This window comes from Colius striatus, chromosome 6 (genome assembly GCF_028858725.1).
Source record: "Colius striatus isolate bColStr4 chromosome 6, bColStr4.1.hap1, whole genome shotgun sequence".
Classification (NCBI taxonomy): domain Eukaryota; kingdom Metazoa; phylum Chordata; class Aves; order Coliiformes; family Coliidae; genus Colius; species Colius striatus.
In genome coordinates, this window is record NC_084764.1 from 18,473,597 (window position 1) to 18,499,278 (window position 25,682).

The 25,682-nt window shown below is 35.8% G+C and overlaps 1 protein-coding gene across 5 annotated transcripts in view; it reads left to right on the forward strand.

The window, feature by feature from the left end:
- Positions 1-25,682, forward strand: part of NPAS3 (neuronal PAS domain protein 3) — a 620,517-nt gene that overhangs the window by 162,303 nt on the left and 432,532 nt on the right. For 3 of the 5 annotated variants that reach the window (XM_061997550.1, XM_061997552.1, XM_061997551.1), the window contains exon 2: positions 17,719-17,963. In XM_061997550.1, coding sequence (XP_061853534.1) covers positions 17,719-17,963 — 245 coding nt within the window. Of the gene's footprint in view, positions 1-17,718; positions 17,964-18,075; positions 18,127-25,682 lie in introns of all 5 variants that reach the window. The other 2 variants (XM_061997548.1, XM_061997549.1) reach the window with 1 other exon arrangement.

Consider the following 25,682-nt stretch of genomic DNA (forward strand, 5'->3'; position numbering starts at 1 on the left):
GGTTTTGGAGGTGGAGAGAGCTTGGTTTGTTGGGGTTTTTTTTTGTGAAGCACTGATTTGGAGATGTCTATAAAATAATTCAAAGAACATCTGTAAAATGTAATCAAAGAGCCATGTCATAATTCAGGTTGGACTGAATATGGGAACTTTATCTTTTTTCTTCTTCCTTTCAAGCCTATTTTTTCAATCAACCAATGGGAAACTGAGCTGTAAAAAAAGACTGCAAATTCTTTCAGTTTTGTCTTACAGTCTCTACTCTTTCACATATTTTGCAAGTCTTCTTTCGCTACTTTGCATTATCTCCAATTAAGTAACATTTTCAGTACAATGTATTTTGAATATTCTGTATGTTCTCAGTATTTCAAGAAATAAGCTTATACATTGTGACACAAAACAAAAGCAGAAAAGACACAAGAATGCAGCTGTTTATTACTAGCTGATGAAGAATTAAATAACTTTTTTGGACCATCTGCAAAACTTACTCATATGGCCTCTGCTTTTTACTGTCATAAAATGTAGCTTTTGAATTAGTGGTGAATTGGATCTCTGAAATTATCACTACTAATCACGTATTCTGAAAGAATGGAAAATATACTATTCACAGAATCACTAACTATTGCTTGATTTTATAGTTACTGTATTTGCTTTCTGTGACAGTGGCATATTCTAACACATCTCTTGCCTTATCTTTTCTTAAAGTGCTAGCAATGAGAAAAGGATATGCCTTTAAACCAAGGTTAGGAGGTGAGAAGGATTAGTCTAAATGGGGTTACAAGGTTTTCCCCTTTCTCTTCACTGTGAACTTATATCAGATAGCCCTTCGGGGATAAGGAAGAGTCCCACAAATCACAGAGCTTTAGAAACTGTAGCAGGGTGGAACAGGGATGCATATATGGCTTTTTGTTCTGAACACTATGGTTCTGTAGCTGAGAAACAAATTATAGGGAACCATGGTTAAATTTTACATCTGTGTGAGATGGCAGTAAAGGGGCAGAAGCATCAGTCTGATTATGCAGCAGCCCAGCTGCAAAGGTCAGTTCAGTATCTCAGGATTGTGGGAGAATTAATTTATCTGTGAAACACGTTCAAGAGAGGGAAGGACATGCGGGATATCTCTATTGGTGCTTCCCCAGTTTGGTATTGTTTATGAACTTGCTGAGGATGCACTTCATCCTGTCATCTAAGTCATTAAAGAAGACATTAATTGGTATTGGCTCAAATATTCATCTCTGAAGGACACTGGCAGTAAATTAATCGCCAGTTGGACTTTGTACCACTGATCACAGCCTTTTGAATCTGACGACTTAGACAGTTTTTCATGCCCCTTATTGTGCACTCACTCAGTCTGTATCTCACCAGTTTGGCTAGAAGGATATATTGGGAGACTATGTTCAAGATATTTGTAAAGTCAAGGTAAACAATATCCCCTCCTTCCCTGTACATATCTTAAACAATCATGTCATAAAGGACAGGTGAGTTGGTCAGGAGTTACCTGCCCTTGCTAATTCATGCTTCCTGTTACTGGACAGCTCTAGTTTTTCTTGTGCTTGTGGGAAGGTTTTACTCTGTGGCTTTATTAATGAATACTAGCACTATGACTGTGAAATTTCTTTTATAAAGCAAGCTTCATCTCTTTCCTTTTCTTGATCAAGTGGTCTGCAGTAGATTTCTACCATATCGTCCGTGTTGGTTTGGCCTGTGATCAATATCTATAAGCTCTCAGCTGGTTTGCTTCTGTTGCCCTCTTTTTCTCCATGCTACCTCTGAAACTTCCCTCCTTACTGTTCCTGAGTGTAAAGGGCTGTTGCGGGCCAGTCTGCTTCAACTAGGCAGCAGTCAAATGGAGCAAGGGCATGGAAGGCAAAAAGGGGAGACATGCCCTTGAAAAGGGGGGGAGGTGCATCTTTTCTGACATGTCTCAACTTACCTTCACTCCCAACTGACTTTAATCTCCATCCTTTGCTGACAAAGATAGTCAAGCCCTTCCCATGAGATTGCTCTCACTTTACCCTGTCTGACGGTCTTAGAGTCAAAACCCCAGCTGTCCTCTCATTATCCAAAGCCCAAGTGGGATTTTGAGAGCAGGCAAGCAGGGCATATCTGCAAAAACACCCAAATGTATGAAACTCAAGCTTTATAGGAACCCCAAATACAATAGCAAAGAGACAAATCTGTGCATATGATGAAATGTGTGTGGCACTTTCCACAGAATGTAGATGCTATCTTTGAAGATAGGATCTCTGGCAGCAATGCACCTTCCTACCCTGACTGAAGATTGCAGGTCACAGCAGAGCTCACAGAAGAGAGGGAGATGAATGGAGAGGATGGGATCCATTCCAGGGATCTGAAATCAGCCAAGAGAGTTAGGCAGTGCTTTTGCAAAGGCACTCTGACTGCAGCCAGCTACCCTAACAGTCAATGTTTGTAATGAGGAATACATCTTTCACAGAACACATTTATTTTGAGAGAAAGGGAATAAAAGGAACAGCAAACAGTATAATGAAGAATCTCACTTGTCCGCTGAGTGAACTTGGTGTCTCCTGAGGATTGGAATACGCAACGATCCGTAGAAAGGGATTCTCATATTATGTGTGAGGGCTGTGAACACGTAGAAAAGGTGCTTGCCAACATCCTGATCTGTAACTCTGATAGAGGGAGAACTTGGTTCTAGGTGTGTAGTTAAAGAACCAAATAATAGAGGTGAATTATACCTTTCAAGCAGCAATCTTTAAAGAGCTGTGGCTTATTCTGCTTGCATCTTCAATATCTGGACTGAGGTGATTAAAATAAGATATTTGCTTTTGTTTGTCACCAAAAGATACCCTCTCCCATCTAATGGCTACAGTCACCTTGTATGAGCTGGAGCAGAATGTGCCATGCTTGCCTCTGAAAGTTGGACAAGCTGTGCAGGTTGAGCTTTCATGATTTGTGGTTAAGTTGTGCTTAAGTTGCATAGAGGTGGATTCTAACATAACTCTGACAGAACCAAGAATATCATGTTTCAAGTTAGTGGAATTAATAAATTGTGAAGAGATATAGAAGATCATAACTGGACTTGCTATTATAAAATAGTTATATCACTAATTATAAAATAATTGTTGTTAACATATTCTTTATTTTATTCTAACACAAAATGAAAAATGTACTAGAATACTTGGATTGAAATAATACTTTTCCTAATTTAAGGCTCCACAGTTCTCCCAGGAGGTCACAGGGTCACAAAATATGATAAAAAGCTGACGGCACTATCAGGACCTCTCATAGCTTAAGGCTATGTAAACAGTTTATAAGGCCTGAGATCCCAGTTGGTTACACATCTAAGCAACATCATATGAAAATGCCATTTAATGTAACATCTAGCTCTTTCTAACCAGGATGTGATATCAGTAAAACTTCAGTTTAATTCAAAGACGTTGCATTGCATTTAAGGAAGAAAAGCAAAGGATTCAGGCAAGACTAGCATGATATGAAAAAACTCTCAGAAGCACAAACTGTTTCTAAATCTGAAAGCAAAATTAATTAATAAGTGAGTTTTGCTGTATTTGTTACAAACCCCTGTAAAGGGAAAGAAATAAGTGAACAGAGGTCCTTGAGGAACCTGGCAGAGATCTGTTCTTAGATCCCATTAGAATGCAATTCAGGAAATTGGCTGACATCTTATTTGCCATGGTTATCACTGGCACACTGTGTATTATTCATTTCTATCAGCTACTGAATAGAGATATAGAAACATATGCTGTCAGTTATATTGAAATCCATTTTCTTCTGTGTCTATGGTTTCAGTATACAATTGAGTTCCAGTCCAGAACAAACCACTGCCCCAGCACACCCTTGGGTTACTGATGGAGCCAAGGGAGATTTTAAGCTACTGATTGGCCTTGTTTATTAATGTTTAACACTTTTCATACATCTACGTAAGCATTTCTAAAGGAACGGTAATTTTGGCCAATGTCCAACTAGGCAGTTTCATTCTGGCAACTCTTATTGTTCTGACAGCTTCAGCTGAGTATGTAGTCTTCCTCCTATCATTGGTTTTCCTTCATGAATATGTTAAACTGGTAGCTCTTAGAGATGTATTCTCCCTCATTCTGTGCCACTCTCACTTATATGGACATTTATAACATGCATGAGGTAAACTGGATTAAAGAACCTGTAAATCAACTGAGTAAAGATTACTTGGGAATTTTAACCTTACCTATTCCCAAAGCAGGTGATGGTGTGGGGTGGTAAAACAGAAAATAATTTATTTCAACTGTAATGCTAGTCTGTGCCAGTTTAATGTGTGTAGACAGGATCTTGCTATTTATTCCTGTACACAGCTCCCAAATATAATGTATTTTCAGTACTATATGAAATGATACCTATATTCACTGATGTACAGCTGTTTCAAGTGAAGGGCTAAACGTATTTCAGAGAAGTCAAGGGGATGCAGTCTGTGCTTTGAAACAGATTCCTACACCTGTTGCATTTGCTTTGCAGAGTTCTTTTGCTTTACATTTGTTCTTTTTCAGGAGGAAAAAAAAATCCATTCCTCACCCTGCATATGGAAAAGTGTGTAGCTGTACAGGTAGAGATAGCTTATACACCTTGTCCCTACTGCATGTATATATGTGTGCACCCTGGAGCCCAACACTGATGGGAGCTCACTATGCACCAGCAATTCCCAGTTGGCCTATGGTCATGTGAGTACCATGGCTAAACCCACATTTGTTTTTCAGTCTCCAATAGGAAAACCAAATACTTTTTTTTTTTTTCAGATTTTTCTCTCCTTTTTTTCTCCCTTCTCTTTTCTTTGGCTATTTTATTTATATTGAGGTAAGAACATCCTTGAGAAAATGCTCCCTAAGACCAGGTCAGCTCAGATTTCCTCAGACTTACTGTGAGACAAGCTGAACAGTGATTGTTTTCTGTGCCATATGATGTGATATGCTGTGATACGAGGCCAGCTAGAAAGCTGATAAGCAGTCATAGCAAAGAAAGGAAAGCAGCTTTTTGGAATGTTCCCAGCTCATATGAGCATTGCTCTAGCAGCTGCAGTAAAAGCTGTGGGAGGCAGCATCCCATAGCAATGAGGCTGATTCAAGTACTTAGGCTTTAAAAGTATGTGGTGCATGGATTACATCTTCAATTCAACATCAAGTGCACACTTTCTTTATAGGTAAGTTTTTGGAACTGCTAGTGCAGGTACACCAGAGCTCAGTGTCACTTGACCCACAGGCTGGACTTGCCTGCATGGGCCTGAATCATAAATTCTGATTTATTTCAGATAAAGAGATACCTGTATAATCGCATTTGAATGAGTGGATTACTTTTATGAATAAACTTTGCAGGTTTCAGATATGTGAGGGTTTGAGAACATATTACATAAGCTAATTCTCAGAACAATTTTTCTATTGGAGAGAATCTGTGGGTCAAGTTAGTGTTTTGCTCATGATTATACTAGAAATTAGTGGTGGAGCTGAAATTGGAATCTCAAATCACTGACAATCAAGCCTCTGGTGTCAACATTCTTTGTATAATTTAAATATATAAACACGCTCAGTGTGTACCCCAAAAGCATCTGCCAATATATGTAACAGAGATTATATCATCTTTAAAACAGGATGAAGGAATACTAGTAGCTCATGTTTTATACTCAGAGGCTGATAATAACTGCTCAAACAAGAACCATGTTCCAATATTACAAGATAGAGTGCAGATCCAAGGGCAAATTTTGGCTCTAAAGAACTGAATAGAAATTATTCTTAGAAAGGCTTCAATTATCTCCACAGTGAAACTACTAGAATCCTCATTTTCGTCACTACAGACACTTGACAAGAGTAGCAGATGGCCACACAAAGCATCCATGCTATTTTATTTCAGATTTTAATGTAAACTGAACTCATAAAATATTTTAAATAAGACTTCTAAAATCAACACAGGAATTCTTAGTTTTTGAAGGCTGTAGGTTTAAACAAATCTTGAAGTAACCTGAAAAACTTCTACCCTGATTTAACATGTCCTCTTACTGTCATATACTCATTATTTTTACAGTCCGAGTCTCCTCCTTATTCTTCTTGTGGATCAGACTAATACCTTCTTTTATAATGGCCATTAAGAGAAGACACTAAAGCTGTTTGGTGTTTTTGGCATTTGTGTTAAAAACTACTTGATATCAAAACTTTTTTCTACTTGGCCAGAATTCTAGCAGTAGCTTTGGTATGTTTGTGGCTGTCACTTTTCAGTGATGCTGCAGGCAATTATGAGACTCCTGTTCTCTGATTTCTCTACAGGAGACAGTCATAAACTGAATGATCGGTACACATGGGTGTATCTTCAGTAGCCCCTGCCACAGGTCATATGAGCACAATGGTCAAGATCCCATTTTGTCATGTCAGTAGTATCTGTCAGCGAGCTAGCAGTGTGGGAATTAGCATTTGCACCTTATTAAAGCTATAGTAAACCTTGTTGCTCAGTGCCTGGAAGGCATTAAGCATCACACTGATACATCGACTCCTTCTGTATTATGGGGAACACTTGAGCTGCCTTGTCTCCCTTGCTCTTAAGAGCACGATTTTTCCCACTGTGTGTTTTTAAAGTAGGCGTTCCTAAGAATACAAATAATAGCTGTATAAGCTGAAATCACAGCAACTGCTGTTGTCAACAGTCATGATTTAATTATAAAGATTGACTTTGTGTGTCTTTTCATCCCTAAGTAGAGATGAAAAGATATGTGAGATATCCTATACCCAGTATACAAAAGACTTTAGAAAAGACAGCAAATCTGAAAACCCTAGTGTAAAAAGAGTACTAAATCAGCAAATTCTCTGAGTATTAAAAAAAAGTGGCTCATAGAGGTTAATTCAACATAATTTTATCAAAGTCAAATTGAATGCATTTTATCTTTCTGGGATTTTGTTCTCCATTCACTTTTTCCAGACATGTAGTCACATTGTTGAGATGAGCACATATCCCAATCAAACAGTTATAGGGTTATTAATATGTGATTCCCACTTGACAGCAAAAGGTTGGAGATTTAATTTGTTCAGCTGCTGTGAGCTTGCTGAAACAACTGTGTACCAAAAGAAGGATTCCACAATTTTTTTCTCATTTGGCTTTTCAAATATTTACTCTTATGAAATAATTTAACACTAAGGGTCCGTGTTGTCCTTGGAAATCAATGGAATTGGGCAGGCACATCTGGTGACAGAATTCGACTGTGCTTATACACATTATTCTTTTTCATGCTCTTAGTTCTTCAGAGGCAAGAGTTGCAAGGACTAGTATTTAAGAAGAACAAAAACTGTCATATTTTAATTCAAAATGAGCCACTTTCACTTAGTTTTTTTCTTCATATCACAATATTACAGTTGCTTCCCCATCTTTTTTTTTTTTTTTTTTTTTTTTTTTTTTGTAGTAATAGCAACATCTTTAACTGATGCCAGATTACGTATTTATATCAGGGATCAGGTTGCAAGTTCATTCTTTTCAAGACAGGCAGAAAGATCATGTAAAACTGGTGACCACATGTTGACAGGCTGCATAATTTAACAAAACCAGAGGCAATCATTTCAAAGAAAAATGTTTTATTTTCTGCCAGCAGAGTATAATGGAGAAAAATTGGCTGGTATTATTTTTAAAAATTGCTCAAATCACTGTAGTTAGTATAAAATTGTCTCTGGAACTATTTCCTGTAAGTTAACCAGACACATGATTGTATCCTTTCTGTTTTGAATACTGAAGCTCACATTTCATCTGTCTTGTGTAGAGCCCGTTAGGTATAATAGCGCTGTGTGACAATTCCGTCTTTTCTTCTTTCTTTTTTGTAGATAAATCCCCACCCACAAGCCTAATGCAATTGCTGGTTTTAAGCATCATACAGTATCTATTACTAGCAGTCTAGTAGTCATTGCAACTTTTAACTTTCCAATGAGCTTGTAGATCTATCAACCAAAAAGTTCCAAGGTTAACATGTAGTTTTTGTGGGAGTAGATTGATTTTATCTCCTCTTGACTTCAAAGTACTTCTGGTTTACCTGACTAAGGTTGTCTCAGGGATGACAGATTTCGAGTAAGGTGACATTTTCAAACACAACTACCAGGGCATCTATTTACTACACACAGGATTATGCCAGCACTGTGTGGTTTTGAAAATTCTGCCTTAATCGTTCTGTAGGTTTTGAACATCTGTGTGAATAATGGCTTTTGGGGATTATCTCAAGAATTCTAGATTAAAACCATGTCCATAGGAGTATGACAGATGCTCACTCGATGTATGTGTCTTCATATACTAAAAATCCCATATCTAAACAATGACTTGAAATATAGAACATAATGCCACTACTAATGTTTTTGAGGCCTAGATATACTGTCCATGTTAATTAACTGCTAGTTTGATGACTAGCACCAATCTGAAGAGTTTTCAGTAGCCTTTTAGGAAAAATAATAATAATCTGACACCAGCCTGTCTGACAAATTTGTTGTTTGCCCTTGGTGATTCACAGTGGTGCTCTTAAATACACTCCATCCTTGTTTGCCTTCACGGGTCAACCTCACAGTGCTGTAGCAGCCAGAGCACTAGGGAAGGTGGCCAGATGGTTAAGAGAAATGCTGGTCCAAGTCAAATGATCTTAAAAATTGAGTAATTTTAAAGCATCATGTTGTTGATGAATAGGTAGAGAATAAAGTTGTCTTCATTTTTAAAAAATTGTTACTATTTAATATGATGATGATTAATGGAACTGTTCAAAACAAGTGACAGACTGGTGAATCCAAGTGAATTGTGCTGGGAAACATGGGAACCTTTCTTTCTCTTAAGGATTTCAGTTCATTTGGAAAATGGCAAAAATTCAAATCTGGATAAGTAAAAATCTTATACGTATCATTTATCTTAAGCTGAGGAAAATTAAGAAACTTTTACAGAATATGTCTGCTTGATTCTGAGTTCTGCTTTTTTAACTCAACTCTTCTATTTCACACCAAAAATTCTGAGGTGGTAGAAAAGAAATTCCTGCCTGATTGTCTTCAGAGCAGCATATTGCTTTACGCGTGAGAAAAAAAAGGAAGAAATTATTGCAGAGAGTCAGTCCAGATAAGATTGAGATAATTCTGTATGCCTGGGAGAAAACATGTTGAATTTTGGCATTAATGAGTAATTATTTTCTCTCATTTTATGTGCTCTATAGCCTATGGAACTTACCAGATCTGTTTCCGTTTCTGGATCATAAATACCATCACTGGCTGGGAATAACATACAGCGAGAGACACATAACTGATGTTGTAGTTAATAGTTATATCTTAGTGTTTCTTTCTTCTGTGAATCCCAAATTGAAAGACTTAACCTTTCTTTTGAGTAGCAGAGCACCACAGCCCAGTGCTGTTTCAGATACACACTAAAGTAGTCTTTAAAAAAATCAATTAAAATATTGAACATGAAAGATGATGCACTGAAACATGATGATTCAGATAATGTTGTTGTATTTCGGGATTTTTAAAAAATAGCATATAAAACATACAATTGATTGCTTTGGGGACTAAGCACTGTTAACCTTATGTAAGTTTTCTTTAATTTATTAATTTATTATAAATGCAATAAAAGGTAGAATAGAGGAAAGGAGACAATACGGATTTTTTTTTGTGGATTTCTTAGGTTTCTGGGGTTCATTATTGTATTTGAAAAAACAGATGGCCTAAAAATTGCACATTTTCCTCTGCTTGATGAATTACTGGATTTTGGCCAGATGTTTATTTCCCCAACTTCTTCTTCCTCTCACCAGTGTCTGTGTGACAGTTACAGAGTTGCTACTTGTCACAGAGGGCTAAATAGAAAGTAACTGTGGTCCCTCTAGAAGGGATGTTGGTGGAGATTATAGCCTGTCCTGGAATATGTAAGCAGTAATAAAAGTTATTTCATTGGTGGTATGTGGGAAAGGGACACCTACTTGTGAAAATCTTGCTGTCTTGTGCTTTGCTGAAATTGATTTACACTAAACTGCTCAGAGTTCAAGCCGGGGAGCTAAAAGTAAAAGACCTTGCACCTCATTCATACTGTATTGAGGCAATGGTTCAACAGCTAATGCTGCACCTGGAGAGTGGAGCGTGTGCTTCTGGAAAAATGAGTTTCCATAAATCCATCAGTGAGCTTCTCAGTGATTTACAAAGGCAACAGGGTCTTCCTAAGACTGCAAAAGACAAATTTTGCATGCACTGCTTGGTTTTAAGCATTCGTCAGGTGTGTATACATCACCATCCAGGCATGTTGTTTGGTTTTGGTTTGGTTTGGTTTGGTTTTTTAAGCTATAGTAGAGGTATTTTTAAACTCAGTAGCATGATTATCAATGACAGTGACCTCTATCAGTACAGCTTTTATCACAGGCAGCAGAGAACATGCAGGGCTCAGTGCTGACATTGGTCACATAGCTCATTGTCTGTCCTGCTGAAATTATATCATTGTCAATTTTAAGATAGCTCAGTTGTGTCTTTGCAAAGTGCAGTATCTTGTTTGGCTTGCAGCACCAGTGTATCCTGTATCTCTTCAACACTTCTTCACAAAAGGTCTTGTCAAGTCTCCTGTTAGTAGGGTTTTAAACTACAACTTGCATGTGTTCCGCACACACTTATCAGTGTAAGCATAAGTTTTAGATGGGGTGGGGAGGAAAGAATTGTGAAATTATGAGGATGATAATTGTAAGAGTGGGTAGGGTGAAAAAGCATGTTATTTCCTTTAGATCATGTCTTGGTGTTGTAATAACTGAGAACACACCACCAAGAGATTATTTGTGTGGCAGCAGTGAAAAAGAGAGATTGGAATTCTTTGCTCTTTTTTTTTTTTCCTGACTCTGGGAAATAAATTGGAGTGGATAGTTACAGAAGCCACAGCCAACTCTAACAAAATCCCTATTTAGGTCAACTGTAAAGAGCAAACATGGGATGTCTGAATGCAACATTATGCTCTTAGGCCTTTTGACAGTAGTAAAACTTTGTGGTATATATAAACTACCTTGCACAGACACATCTTTTATTAAAGAAAGAAAAAATTCTAGGTTTTTGTTGTGGTCTTTTTAGACTATGCAACTTTATGACAGAGCTACCACTGATAATATAATGTTATGGAAAAATATTGTCCATAGTTGACATAAACATTCCAACAAAAATTTCTGCAATAATCCTGACTTATGTGAGGAAAACAGCAGCTGTTTACTCATTCTTTAAAATGTTAATTCAGAACCTAATCAAAACCGCCTAATCTGAAGTGTTCCTTCTTAAAGACAGTACTCACAAAAGGAATATAATCAGAAATTTTGATTCTGTTGGTTCATTTCAGAGTGATTTATTTATTTAGTAACTGCTGCTTAGCCCAAAAAGTAAAGCTCATATTTAAACTGTGATATGCCATATAGCATATTTTATATGGTATACCAGATAGCTTTTGTCCAGTTTTTCCAAATACGCTATCTGGCTTTGCAACTTTAATTACGATGTTTACTTCAAGTGGGTACATGTGACATGCAGTGACTTTACATCTCTCTTGTCTTCTTGTTTCCCCCATATCACATAGTGGGTGCAGTTTTTCATATATTTGTGAGATCGCCAACATTCAGGGCTGTAGTCGTAATCTGACAACAGTGTACCTGCTCTATTTCTTTGGTTACCCATAGAAATGCTATACTAAAATTACGCCTTTCAGCTTAATGCCAAATAAATTACTTCTTTACATATCTGGTAATATATTCTCTTGTCACATAACTCTTGTTATTGTTAATTGGAATTGCTTATGCTCATTTGAGGGAGGAATACTTTTCATCCTGTTTTGAATGAAAATCTGTAATCTCGAATTTGTTTCTAAACTTCAGTCATGAGGAGAGCAGTGCAGGAAATTGCTGCTGTTCCACCAAATTAGCTTCTCGGATATCCTTTTAATTGGAGACCATAACTCAGATTCTTAGTATTTTAGGAAGCTGAACAATACAATTTGAAATACAGATATTTTCAGTCAGGGCTCAGTTTAAAGCAGGCTTTTATACACAGATGAGTCTGCTAACAAATAGCATGTCATATGATAATGAGACCATGTTTTCTTCTGCAGTTTCACATTTCCTAACTGTGCTGCTGTGAAATAAGTGGAGTGTTTATCTCTCTTAAACTGACAAATCTTTGCTAGGCACGAGTGTGCCTACTATAGTCAGAACACAGGTATACCAAAAAAAGTCTAAACTCTCAATCAGAAACACACCACTTACAAATGCAATATATTACACTTGTTTAGAACATTCATTTCTGCCAAAGTATTCTGGTTTTAATGTAAAGGCTTCAATTTATGTTTAAGAACAAGCAAAGTATAGTACTTTGACAGCCGTTCATACTTAATTTCTTTGTATTAAACCAACAGCATTCTTTTCCACAAACATCCATTGTTAGGACAATGCTCTCAGACAGAATTTATGAGAAATGGAATTATGTTACCAAGGAGATAGCATTTACTATAATGAAGAGTAGATCCTAGAAAATGGCCCCTTTTACAGCAGCTCAGAACAGAGCCACAAAAGCAATTGATTGGTCTTGGCATTTAGTCTTATATCAGCTGTGTCATCCATAGCTTCAGGAGTGAGAACACTAATCTGAAGTGACATTTCTGTTCTGGCGGGCTTTTCTGCCCTGATGAAAGCAATTACTTTATTCCTAAATGATAATTTGCAGGAGTTTCAACCACTTTAATTGATAATTTTTTGTTCTGAGAAGTTCAATTGTGAAGTGATTAGCTGATTTGGTAAACAGAAATTTAAGGTGTGAAATGTACAAGTTGCTCCAAGGTAAAGTGCTGTTTATTGGATGCTGCAAAATAGCTTGATAAAACTGCAGTTTCTCTATTATCATGAGAGTGGCAATTGCTTAGTTCAACATAGGAAGGAAAAAATATCAAAACACTAGTGTTCTGGTTGTAGAGTTTGGGAATGAACTGGTGTATCACAGCTCACTTAATTGTTGCTGTATCAAAGTGTACATTAATTTTAGAAGATTGTGTAGGATGGCAAGTTTGTAATCCTTAAAACCTGCCAGGTTCCTATTATTATGTTCTAATGACTCACTTTGGAAGTAAATCCTGTTATTTAAATGTTGCAACAAAGGTGCTTATTGGTGATAAAACATTCAATTTAGTGACTAGTTTCAAGCATACACAAACCTTTTCCTTGAACCGTGTTTACATATTGAAAATAAAATGGAAAAATTTTCTGTCAAACAACCACCCCTAAAAAACAGTCCCAAGCCTCACTGATACAATAAAAAGCTTGGGTTAATACAGGTGTTATTTTTTTTCCTAAGTTGCACATTATTTTTTTTACAATAATTGTTAAAGCACATTTGGCAAAATGTGTTATTGCTATCTACAAGGGAAAAAGACTTTTTAATAGAAACCACTTCTGTGATATTTTTCCTATACAGTGAAAAAATAATGGTCATTTCTTGTGTTAAATGAGAAATATAAAGCAAAAATGAAGGTCAAACTGATTTAGCACATCAAACAGTCTTTGTCAGCCAAGCTTAATATATCCTGAGTTTGTGGAACAAATGAAATTTTGCTGCTATGTTACACTTTGCTTCCAAACAACCATTACAACTGGTTTTATATATTGTGTGAGCATCAGACCATCAAACAGTGCATCTTTACTGACGTGTTGCTGCAGTGATGATCTACAGCAGCAATCTGCCATTTATATAAGGGCAAAATGTGCATCTATATTTAGTTGTGAAATTGGCCTATTATACTCTTGATGTTTACAGAGGCTAACATAAATTAATGATGACAGCTATGAGCAGTGCATTAGTTAAGCAGCAGAGTTTTTACCTTGAACTTGAAGGTTCCAGCTTTAACTTCTAGCATATACTATACAGCTTTCTTCACACATTAAAGAAAGTCTTCTGAAAACATTAATTTTTCTTGGACAGCTTTAAATGGCTTTATCTTGTGGACTATGTCATTGATTTTAATGTCAGGTAATGGCTTTATTTGCATTTTTGGGAAACTTTTGCCCTGTAAGGACAGTGGTATTTATGATGTGACAAATGCCCCTGGACAGTGTTTGCTCATTGAAAGGACCTAGTTTGACTAAATAATTTTGAACTTATCCATTGACTGCTGAAAAAAAAACAGTTTGAGAAAGCAGTGTAGTTCACTAGTATATGTACAGCACTTTCGCCTGAAAGTATCCTCATGCAGCTCATGTCAGAGTGAGTGTAGGTACTGTAGTAACTATAGATTCCAGTTAACTATGACCACAGATTTGACAAGTGTGTAGGTGTTCAAAGGTTCATGAGTTAAAATGCTGAAGACTTTGATGAATTTTTGATGGATGAATTTTTAATACAGGTCGACTTTTTTCCTTTGAGACTTTATGCTAGATTAATTGATAAATAGTGAGACTGAGCAATGTTCGGATCTCCTAAGCAAACAAGTAGAAAAATCCATAAAAATCTGCCGTCTGACTTCTCAGATGTTCTCAAAAAGAAAGAAGGTAAAATCTAATGTGGCTTTTGATTCTTCTCCTTTCCTTTTTTTTTTTCTTTTTTTTGAGGTTTTGCCTTCACAAAAGTATTTCTCTTTTAAACAGTGTAACTGATTTTTATTAGTCTTGAAGTTCTCATACTCTCAGTTCAGAAACAACCTGTATGAAGAGGAAGTCTATGAAAAGAACTGCAGAAATAAAGAAAAGCAAAGAAAGCTAGAAAACACCAATCCAAAAAGTTGTCTCAAAAGAAGAAAATCCCCCAAGATACCAAAAACTTTGTAGAAATTAGAGGTAAACATATTAACATACTTGTAGTATCTATTTTTCAGAACTAATTTAGTCTTTGGAAGTTGGAGAGGATTTTTTTCTTCTTTTCATTCACGTGTACAGTAACATTAGCTCTTTTATCAATTCTTCCTCTTGTCTCATTGTTTTATACTCACCTGTAGGTACTTTACTAAAAAATGTCCAATTTCATGCATATTTGTGGACTCTTTAGAGCATAAATACTAGAAAATCAGAATAACAAAAAAAATTAACAACAGGAGGCTTTTGGCTCTTCCTGCTGCCAGTGGTGATGCTTGACTTGCTAGACTAGGCTCTTCATCTGCAACATTTGAAATTATGTGGTGCAGGTTACTCTGCTTTACTTCCTCTGTCTTTCCCCCAGTTTAATTCTTATTTTTGGAGCCTGAAAACATAGACTACTGTTCAGATTAATATCCACTTAATGCGAACACTGGTTTTGAGATCTCTGAGTAAACCTCAGGTGTAAGCAGAGGCAAAACCAAATAGAAACAAAACAAATAAATATTCCAAATAATTGGGCCATTTCAATATCAATGCTATTCCATACTTTGACCTTCTAATTAAGTGTAATTGTCCCATGAGATCTGTGAAATCAAGACAGATTTGTATAGGACACCTATAGGTGGACATGGATATTACCTTAATGAGTTGCCCAGGCATTAAGTTAGCTTTTCTGTCGTTTTCAATGGACTTCATGGCTATAATTGTTTGCACTGGTCAGCTTGAACCCCCAGAAAAGATTCTCCTCAAGACTGTGGCTAAGTGAGGAAACAGAATGTATAAATGTTCTTTGTGATTAAACTGTAAATACAGAAATGATGTACATAAGTCATTAGAAAAGGTAATATAAAAATACACATATGCATATTGCTTCATTCTCTACAAGGCTTGTTATAAACGTTATTAGATATTGTTAAGTGTTATTGTTGTACTGTATCTAGTTTTGCTGCTACTAATCCATATTGTTGTTAGAGGCTTAACAAATTCACTAGTGGTTGATAACAGCTGAATTAACAAGTAGGATGTTGTTTAGTATTACAAGAAAAAATGCTCTGTTCTGATATACTGTTGCACTTGTAAATTTTCTCCTGAAATCAGGGAGGATTTAAATAGGACTGTTAAAAAATGCTGTGTGTCCTTTGTGAGAGTTTGCCATACTTCTTCATGTGTAGTTAATGAAAATGAGCAAAAACTCTGATGGCACACTGCAGACAAGCTGTCCGTTGGCTGGAGCTCAGCAGCCTGTCTGTCCCTCAGACTCTATTTGTGACATATACAGTCCAAGTACTGTAAAACCCCACTAGTGCTGTTATGAGGGGCTGAGCAGGGGGAGACCAACGTCTCTAAGAAGCTTGACTTTGAGGGTCTAGCCTGTATCAGGTTTAAGGGAACAGTGTAGGTGAAATGTAAATGCAAGCTGCCATTCTAAAGCTGGACAAGTCTGTGATATACCTGCTTTGAAGCTATATTTTGAAATCACAGACAGAAGTATTTATTTGTAACCACAACCATTCCCCTATTTTCATTCAAAATGCAAACTCACAAAATAAAAATATTTCACTGATTTTTACTGCCCAAACTGAGACACGGAAGCAAGGTACTGATATGCTAAAAAAATCCTTGCTAATATAGGTCAGTGCATCTGTTGATATGCTGTAATATGTTTGATTGCTATTATATGCTGCAAAAAATTAGGAGCTGGGATTGTCCCATCTTTGAAGTGACAGATGATGATCTGTCAGACGTGTGGAGATTGTGGGTGTACATGCAGGTATGGATGAATGTATGCGCTCATGAATGTAAAATATATAAAATGATGTGAAGTAAAATATGAAGCAGGTTAAGCTTGGAATGACCACAAGCACAATGAAATCACAAGTGAGTTATGAGTACCAATAAAACTTTTATGCGACATCATATTATCATGTCTTCTGCTGTGTTTTCAATAGAAAATCTACTTCAGAAATGTTGTGTATACCATTTACAAATTATATGGTAGTATTTATTGTACCCTTTCATCTGTAAAAGCCAGACACCCTTTATATCAGTCTATCTGGCAAGGCCTTAAAAGGAAAAGTAATATATATTTTAGAAACCTACTATCTAAAATAGCATTCGTTTTCTAGCCATTAAATATCCTGTTCATATGGTACTGCCTTTCAGAATTATCAGGAGCTAGCAGCTGGAAACCTCTGTAGTGTACTCTGCATATGGAAGTTCTTTGAGAAGTTTGTTCTTAGCACGTGAAATTTTGCCATTGTATGATGACGTAATCAATTGATCTCTTACAGTTATGCACTGTAACTCAATTTTCTGAGCTTCTTCACATTCTCCACAGAAAATAGAGGGAGCGGTATTTACACGTCTTGGATTTTTTTCCCACTGTTAGCTTCTTGTTGGATAGCTTTGTATATTGTTTGGGGACCTTTATCACGTAAGAGCTCTTACATGTGCAATTCTTGCTTTCTTGATGCTTTCTGAATGTTTTTGCAGTTCACTAAGTAAATGTAGGTATATTTTTCCCACTTTTATTTTTCTCATGAGCAGGAGGACCTGCATGTGTTTCTAGGGTTTTTTTTTTTGCAGCCTGATACTCTAGCAAGTTCATTTATGGTACTGAGAACCACCTCTAATGCCAGTGTCATATGATCTGGCATCACTGGCAGCAGAAAAAGAAAGGGAAGGTTAAGAAGAAAGTTGCTGAAATGAGTTAGGAATAGTTGTTAAGTATGTTGTTTACCATGGAAACTTTTGAAAATCGTTTAAAGATAGAGTTTCATTAAATATATCCTGAAGTCTGTACATTCATACACAACAGCATTTTGAAAGTCTCACAATTTGTATAAAAGACCATCAGTGAAACAGGAAATTGGTTAAATGTGACAGAACACTAGTATTGATGAATGCCCTACTTTATTTTCTTTCAGTTTACAAGCTTTGAGGAAAGAAAAGTCCCGAGATGCTGCTCGCTCCCGCCGGGGAAAGGAGAATTTTGAATTCTATGAGTTGGCAAAGCTGTTGCCACTGCCTGCAGCCATTACCAGCCAGCTTGACAAGGCATCCATCATCCGACTTACAATTAGCTATCTGAAAATGAGGGACTTTGCTAATCAAGGGGATCCTCCATGGAACCTGAGAATGGAAGGACCTCCACCTAATACATCAGTAAAAGGTATGGAGTAAATATACTGTATAGTATCAAATATGGCAGCCTTTAGTAACCTCCAAATTGAAATTTTCACCATCATCCTTTCTTCTTTCCCTACATATTAAATCCTTTAAAGGACTACAAATGTGGAAATCTGAGGTCTGCTTGATAAAAACACCATGTGAAGGTGAAATAAACCTCTTCTTTTATTTATTTTTTAATAAAACTACTGATATAACTATTACAGCTCCAAGTCTTCTAGGTGATGTAGACTAAGTTGTTTTAAAGTTCTTTAAAAGTGATTGTGTTGCCTTGTTTTAGTATTTTTAATAAGGATGCACTTTAGAGGAGCATAGTGTTATTCCTTGATTTGAAGATTCAATCTCTTAATTCTCTGGCTAAAGCTAAAGGCATGTATCATGCAGAATCTTGCTGTCTGGTAATTATTTTAAATTAGGGACCAAGTTGCATTAACAAAACTCTTAAAGTTACCAGGACGAGGGAATAGTAGCTGTCCTGACTTTGAAAGCACAGAAAACTAGCCTGTTTTATTTTAGTTACTGATCTCATTTTGGGGTAAGTCATATTTTGGAAGGAGGCATATGAGATTTGAACACTTCAGTTTTTTGCCAACTCTTAATCTAAACTAGATAGACTGTTTATAGCATGAGGGAAAAAAGAAAAAAAAAAAAAAAAAGGCCACTTCTAAGGGAGGAGAGGGAAACAATCTTATTTATCAGCCCACAACTGGGTTACTGATATTGATGGTTCAGAGGGATTTTACCTGCTCTTCCATTTGAAGGAAGTAATATTGGTTAAGGAAAGCTACGATTTTCAATGGATGGAGATAGACATGGAGGGTAAAAATGAAAGGACTTTCAGACTGATGATTTAGTAGCTGAACATATTTGCATCATTACATGTATTTCATTTATATTATGTGCCATATCATACATAATTTTCATGGAGGAAAAAAAGTGCTAATGATTACATCATCCAGAGCATGAGTATAACATGGGTCATCAGGCTTCTGATATAATATGCAAATGTTCTCCATTTTTTCAGAATGAGAGGCAATTAAACAGTGTTTCAAGGCACATGTAAAGTAGACTGTACTGTACAATCTATGATCTGTCTGTCAAAATGAGTAATTCCTCCCAAAATTTCTGTAGCTAACAGATATGTAGTGCTTCTACAAGATTTTCTGTTATTATGGAAAATCTGATCTCTGCAAATCTCTGTATGTTTCAAGAGTATCCGAGATCTGTTTTTCAGTATCTTCTCATGAAATATACACATGAATAGTGACTAAAGCTTCCTTCATGTGCAGAGTTTCTAGTGCAGAAAAAAATGTTAAGGGAGAACAAAAACCTTATTATTAGACAACAACATAAATAGATTAACATGTTTCTCCTTATAAAAAGGCTTGGTAAACATTTAATTTGTTTTTACCCTATCTGGTATAATAATCCTGCTCTTCTACCTGTCTGGTCATATGATTTCTATTCTGCTAGGCATAAGGGGTGTGGGAGAGTGGAAGGATTTTTGCTTGAGTACTTAGTTTTGTACTTACTAGGTTTACATTCTTTAAGTGTCCATATGTTGAAATAATGCCTTATGTAACGGTATGTCATTGTATAGGAATTCCCTATAAGCAGGTTTAAGTGTATAGTACAGATATATTTCATTACTTCACCAGTTCTCTTTACAGAGAAACCTGTTAACACATTCTGATCAAACATTCATGAAATTACATCAAAAGAAATTCCTTTTCATTTATTAAGGTTGCTTTTTATTGCCCTTGAAGAAGTTCATATGGATAAGCAAGCTCACACAAATAGCTTGCAGTTCCGCGTGATGTGTGGTTGATGATCTTACAATAAAACACTAGACATTATATTTTGTGTGTGCCCAAGCAGTCTTCTGATTAGACTTCAAGGTGTTTGGAAAATTTTTATGAAAGATGTTTACATTGTGTAGGCAACTGCTTGCTTTCTCTTTTTTTCCCCTAAATGTGTTGATCTGCTTGTGTTAATTATTAAATTTCAAAGCTTAGTTGAAACTTTTTCCCCCAGTAATGTACAGCAATTTAATAATTTTAATTTCGTATTTCAGGAAAGTCCTTCACTCTGCCTGCTATTTTATCACAGCTTTTCTTAAAAGTCTGTAAAGGCTGATGAGTTTGTTTTCTTATGCCTACTGTGTAGCGATCACTACAAGTTGTGCTTGCAAATGAACACTCAGGTAACTCGATATCATATTTTCAGAGTCAATTACTTCATGGAAATATCTTGAGCAATTGGAAAGTAACAGATAGTTTTGTCCATTATTTTAGAAATATGTGTATTGTTATAATACAGATCAAATCTGCAGTGAACATTATGCATTATTCAAGAAATGACCAGGCATTCTCAGCAGTGTTTCAGCTAAATAACTGATGATTGTAACCTTTAAAGAAATCTCATTGTGGTGGCTATTGGTAAATCATTTCTTCATTCATAGTAATCTTTATTTAGAGGCTATCTAGAAACCATTATATCTTTTATTAATCTTAAAAGCAATAGCCAATGATTTGACATTTGCTAAATTTTTTTTTTGGTACATTGTCTAAAGTTTTCTGTACATGTTAGTCTGTGTAAACAAAAGCGCATACAACTTGAAGCACATGAGTTTAAAGATTACCATTCTTAAAGACTGCAACATGATTCTCATATGGCAGAAAATAATTGAAAAGCTATTTAAAGTCAATAGGAGTAAAACTGTCATTCTTTGCACACTGCATGCAATATATTATGAATAACACTACTATTCTCTTCTGTTTCCACCCCTCCAAAAGTCTGTATTTGACTCATTGTATTTAAAGGGTGTGTTATGAGGAGAACAGTAAATGAAATGCTGATAAGGTGGATTTTCTGAAAGTTCTGATCTGGGAATGGAATATTTTTATAGTGTATGCTGTATGTTCAGGCAGTAAGTGGTGCTTTACAAGGCATGGCACTTAAAGTCCTCTTGTGCATTCTGATCACTTGAGCCATATAAGGCCCTGTTGTCCATTTCCAACATCAGACTCCTGTGAGAGCCATCATATTTTGAAATATTATCTGAAATGATTGATTCAAAATTTCTTTCTGTTTTTAGCACAAATTGTTACTGAATGTTTAAAGATCATGCACCTTTTTCTTGGTGTCATAGATGTTTTTACCAAGACATATTTTCTTTTTTTTTCAAGTGAAGAGAGGGAGAGGAGGAGTGTAGGACACCATGATGTTCTCTCATGTGTTGAGTGTGTTTGGCTGATACAAAGTCATGACGTGTGTTTCCCTTTTTGGCAATCTTTGGGACACTGGTACTGACTTGGGACCACCTTCACTAGAAAAAGAATGCTCATGACTCTTTGACTGGAAAAAAGTTGCCGGCATTTGCCATTTCTATTTCTTTTGAAACAGCAATTAAACACAGCAGCCTGTGTCTAATTTTGCAAAGCCTTGTCCTGTAAATTTGCCATGATGAAACTAAAGTAGTTATTAATATTTTCGTTCTTTTTTAGTTGAAGTGAGGTGTTTGTTTCTGTCTTTGGAGATACAAGTGCTTGTGCAAGGCCGTGAGTCTAGTTTCCTGCTGAATGATGTGGCATATGGAAACTAGAGTATTTAAAACAACTTTGGGCATTTCTTTTCTTCGTATGAAAAAAAAAGAAAAGAAATTGTGGGCAAAAAGTAAATGTCATTGAATCATGAGCTTTTTTAAAAAAATAAACCCCAAATCTTTACATTCTACATTATATAAGTAAAATAATCTTACTTATCTTCTGTTGCAAGAGAGGAGGTGAATGAGAGATTCTAGCAAAGTAAGGAAAAGGACTTCAGTAAATAGTACTGCCCTATTACTAGATTGTGTTAAGAATGTTGCTTTTAGTTTAGCTATCTCTGCTTTTAGCCTTACATTTTCTACAATTAGGTAATTTTACACATCTGTGTTCTGGCATTAATATATATCAGTATAAAAAGAAGTCACATGCTACCAAAAGTACCTGCAGTGAACTGCAATTTATTCCCGTCTAATGTAACTGATTATGACTGATATATTGCTTGCACTCAAAGCATTCAATGTTGCTTCAGTTCTGCATTCTGCATAAAATTTGCAAAAAAATGTTTAGAAGAAGAAAAATTATGGTTTAAAACAAAATTACACCTGTTTCCTCCAAACTAGCATGTTTTTCAAAGGATCCATTCTCAACATAAACATGTATATATAGGTTGAAAATGAGTTTGATGTTATATTGTAGTATGGAACTTGGGGTTGGGGAAGTAAGTCCAACTTTGAGCTTTGAATTGTCAGGGAAAGAAAATAAGCAATAGTCATAATTGGAAATTATGGTAATTGTTATCCCAAATGTCAAGTGGGATTACTTGCATTAATTGAAATAGCCTTTTCTAGTAATTTTTATACTGGTTATGCATTTTTAAGACATAAATTAAAAATTCTCTTCTGAATGATCTCATTTTGGAGACTCTTTAAACAATATTACCTGTTGTTAGCCTCTTATATTTTATCCTGAGTGTTGTCTCTGGAGCAGGAGGTGCAAGATAGTACAAGCTTTTCCTTGCCAAAACACACAAGCTTTCCACTAAGAAAAGTTTTCTGTTCTGAACCACCACACAACTCTGTCTCATGGAAACCATCTATACGGACAAAGAAATAAGAATTACTTTCTTCTACAGTGTTTGTGACCTAAGACATTGTTTCTCACTGTTAGGCATGAAAAAGTCAATCAGATGAAAACTGCATAATGCAGATGGATTGGAAGTACTGCTTGATATGGAAGGAGTCTCTGAGTCTGGCCATTCTGCTTCATCTGAAACTTCTGCTCTTGTGCTGGAGAGTTCTTGATGGCCCTGTAACTTGTTTCTCCGTGTCTTGCAAGCATTTTTCTTATTCCTATGAGAATTTGATTCTTATTTATTTGTAGACCACTATAAAGTGTTTTGGCTGTGAACCAGTCTCAAACACTGATTGTAAACATAATGTCTATCCATTGTAAACCTGTTTATGTGGCCACAGGGGCAGTGCAGATGTAGGAGTGGGTAGCTTAGTCATCCACCTATTACATAAGTTAAAGAAAAAGATGATTAGGTGTTATCTGAATGTAGGAAACAAATGCTGGAAATTTCAGTCAGTCAGTGGTAAAACATTAATGTTCTTTGTGAGACTTATTGATGGTTTTCTAGTATGAAAGATATGGAACTCAAAATGAGGTAGCTCTGTTTGAATCTCATTGTGATAAATAAGATGGGTTGAATACTGGACTCTGAGTTGGTGGTTGCCTAGTGACAGGTGATCATGACCTGATTGCTTTCAATCTCTGCAAATGGAGGAAGGTGCCAGCCAATATATACCATGTTTTTGAGGGACTAATTGCCTAATGGGGAAATTTATGTATGAAATTGATTCTGAGACAAAATTTTGATGGAAAAATTAGAATAAATGTTGGCTAGAACTCTTAAAGAAAAAATTATGAAATGATGTTTTCCTATGCACCTGAAAATTATAAAGCTGTATCATTTTTCAGAATGAAAGTTAAATCAATAATTTAAAAAAAAAATGCATGTGCATTTAAGTAAAACTTTGGTAATAAAAGGGAAATATATAGCAGTTGAGGTAAACTGTGACTGGAATTCAAATGCTGGAGTTCCAAGCATGAGGCTCCAAGAACTGCCTGCTCTGTGTTTGAGCATTAATGCTATCTGTGTCTTTTCTGCTGTGTTTATCTTTAGTGTCTGAATCAAAATTTAGAAATACTTAAAAAACAAAAGGGTATCATTCTTAGATGTGGCAAAAAAAGCAGATCTTCCCGACAGAGTGGGGAAACCCGTGACATCTCAGTAGTGTTCACTGTCATTGCCACATTTTTTGTGTTGCTTCGATAGATTACCTGCCATGGTACAAGCAAGGGGCTCTAAATGTCTTGGGCACCATCATCCTGAATTCCATCTTGCAGTGTTTCTCCAATATTCCAGAACTGTTGAACAAACGGTCTTTTATGTGTTCTTCAAACAAGAACCATGTTACCTCTGTATCAGCCTGATACAATTTTCAGCATCATCAGTTCTTTGCAGTGCTAGTGGTGTAAAGTTTGCAGTACTGAGCTGTCTTAGCGTCAAAGCAGTTGTAGGCAAAATATTGGAAAAACTCCTCTACTGAAAGGATAAAAGTAAGATTGTATACATTTTTAACAAACCTGAATAAATGGAAAGTCGTTCTTATAAAACAAACCCAGCTTAATTCTCTGAAATTGCAGGTTAACTAGTATATATATTGTATACTGAAGTATTTGTAAGGCATTTGACTTACTAGTGCATAGAGAATTATGGTTTTAAAATACTGGAAGAGCATTATATTGGGAAAACCAAGCTAGTAAGTGATTGATCTTGGAAAGCAGAAATGAAAGGTACTATTAAGAAAAGAGTTTCAGTGATTTTCTGCAGAAACCACTCTCGGCATGATTGTGAATCAACTGGGACTAAGCATGGCATAAATACTAATGTTTGGATCATAGACAATGATCTCTGCAGCTTTAGTACATCAAGCCTCTTAAAGTTTATTTCTTTCATTTTAACGATATGGAAAATATTAATATATTAATTTTTGTCTTTGCTACTCTAAACTGCGGGCTACTAATTTTTGCTTTGTGGTACAAGACTTTGAAAGGTTTTGGGTTTCTTGTGATGCAGAACAGGAATAATGAGAAAAACATTTTAAGTTCATGTCTCAGTGATTTTTTTTAATAGGCAAAAACATTAAAAAGATCCTGATCCTTCCAGTTCTACCAGGAATTATAGAATAATTTAGTTTCTTATGGTGCTTTATTTGTGTTTTTAAAAGAATATTATTTGAAATAAAGCCCAAAAAATTTTAAACTTTTAACTTTTTTCTTTCTTCCTTCAATGTGCATGTCTTTCTGTGCACAGAAGCCTTCAAAGTGTCATTCAAAATTCAATTCTAGATTGAGAACATACCTTCCACATTCAAGCTAAAAAATAGTGAGTGTTGTCTTGATCTGCTTCTGCAGGGGGGTTGGACTAGATGAGCTCTAAAGGTCCCTTCCAACCCTACCACTCCATGATCCTATGAATCTATAATTCATGGTCGAGAAAATTTACAGTACTAGCTGAGAGGGTTTTGGCAAGAGCATAGGCTTCAGACTTTTAAGAGGTAAATATGTTAGAATAGTGTTGGCAGTTGCATTGTCTCCAGTCTTGGGGATAATGCTAAAATAAGGAAAACTTTGAAATTAAATCCAAGTTTATTTCTTGTCATTATATAATGATACGATTTTCAGTAGAAATTTCTATGTAAAAGTCAGTGCCACAGGAGTCCACTTTTCCAAAGCTCTTAATCAAATATTCCTATATGATTTTTACAGTCATACTTTATGTTACATGGGTTAGCTCCAAGTGGTCTTTTTTTAGAAGTATGAATATCTTAAATGATACATGCTGTCCAACTTTTTCAAATAACACACAAGATGGGGTTAGCCAATTACAGATGTGCAATAAATCCAGTGTGCCAAAAGTACTGGTTCTGCTTTTGCCTTTAGTAATTAGATACAGACAAAGAATAATCACTACTATAGTTTTGATATGTAAAATGAAAAAAAGGCTATTACTGTCTGGAGATTGCAGTATCTCATAGAACTTTTTCTTTTTACTTGTCCTTTTCTGAACAGAAGAAATTGTCTTTGAT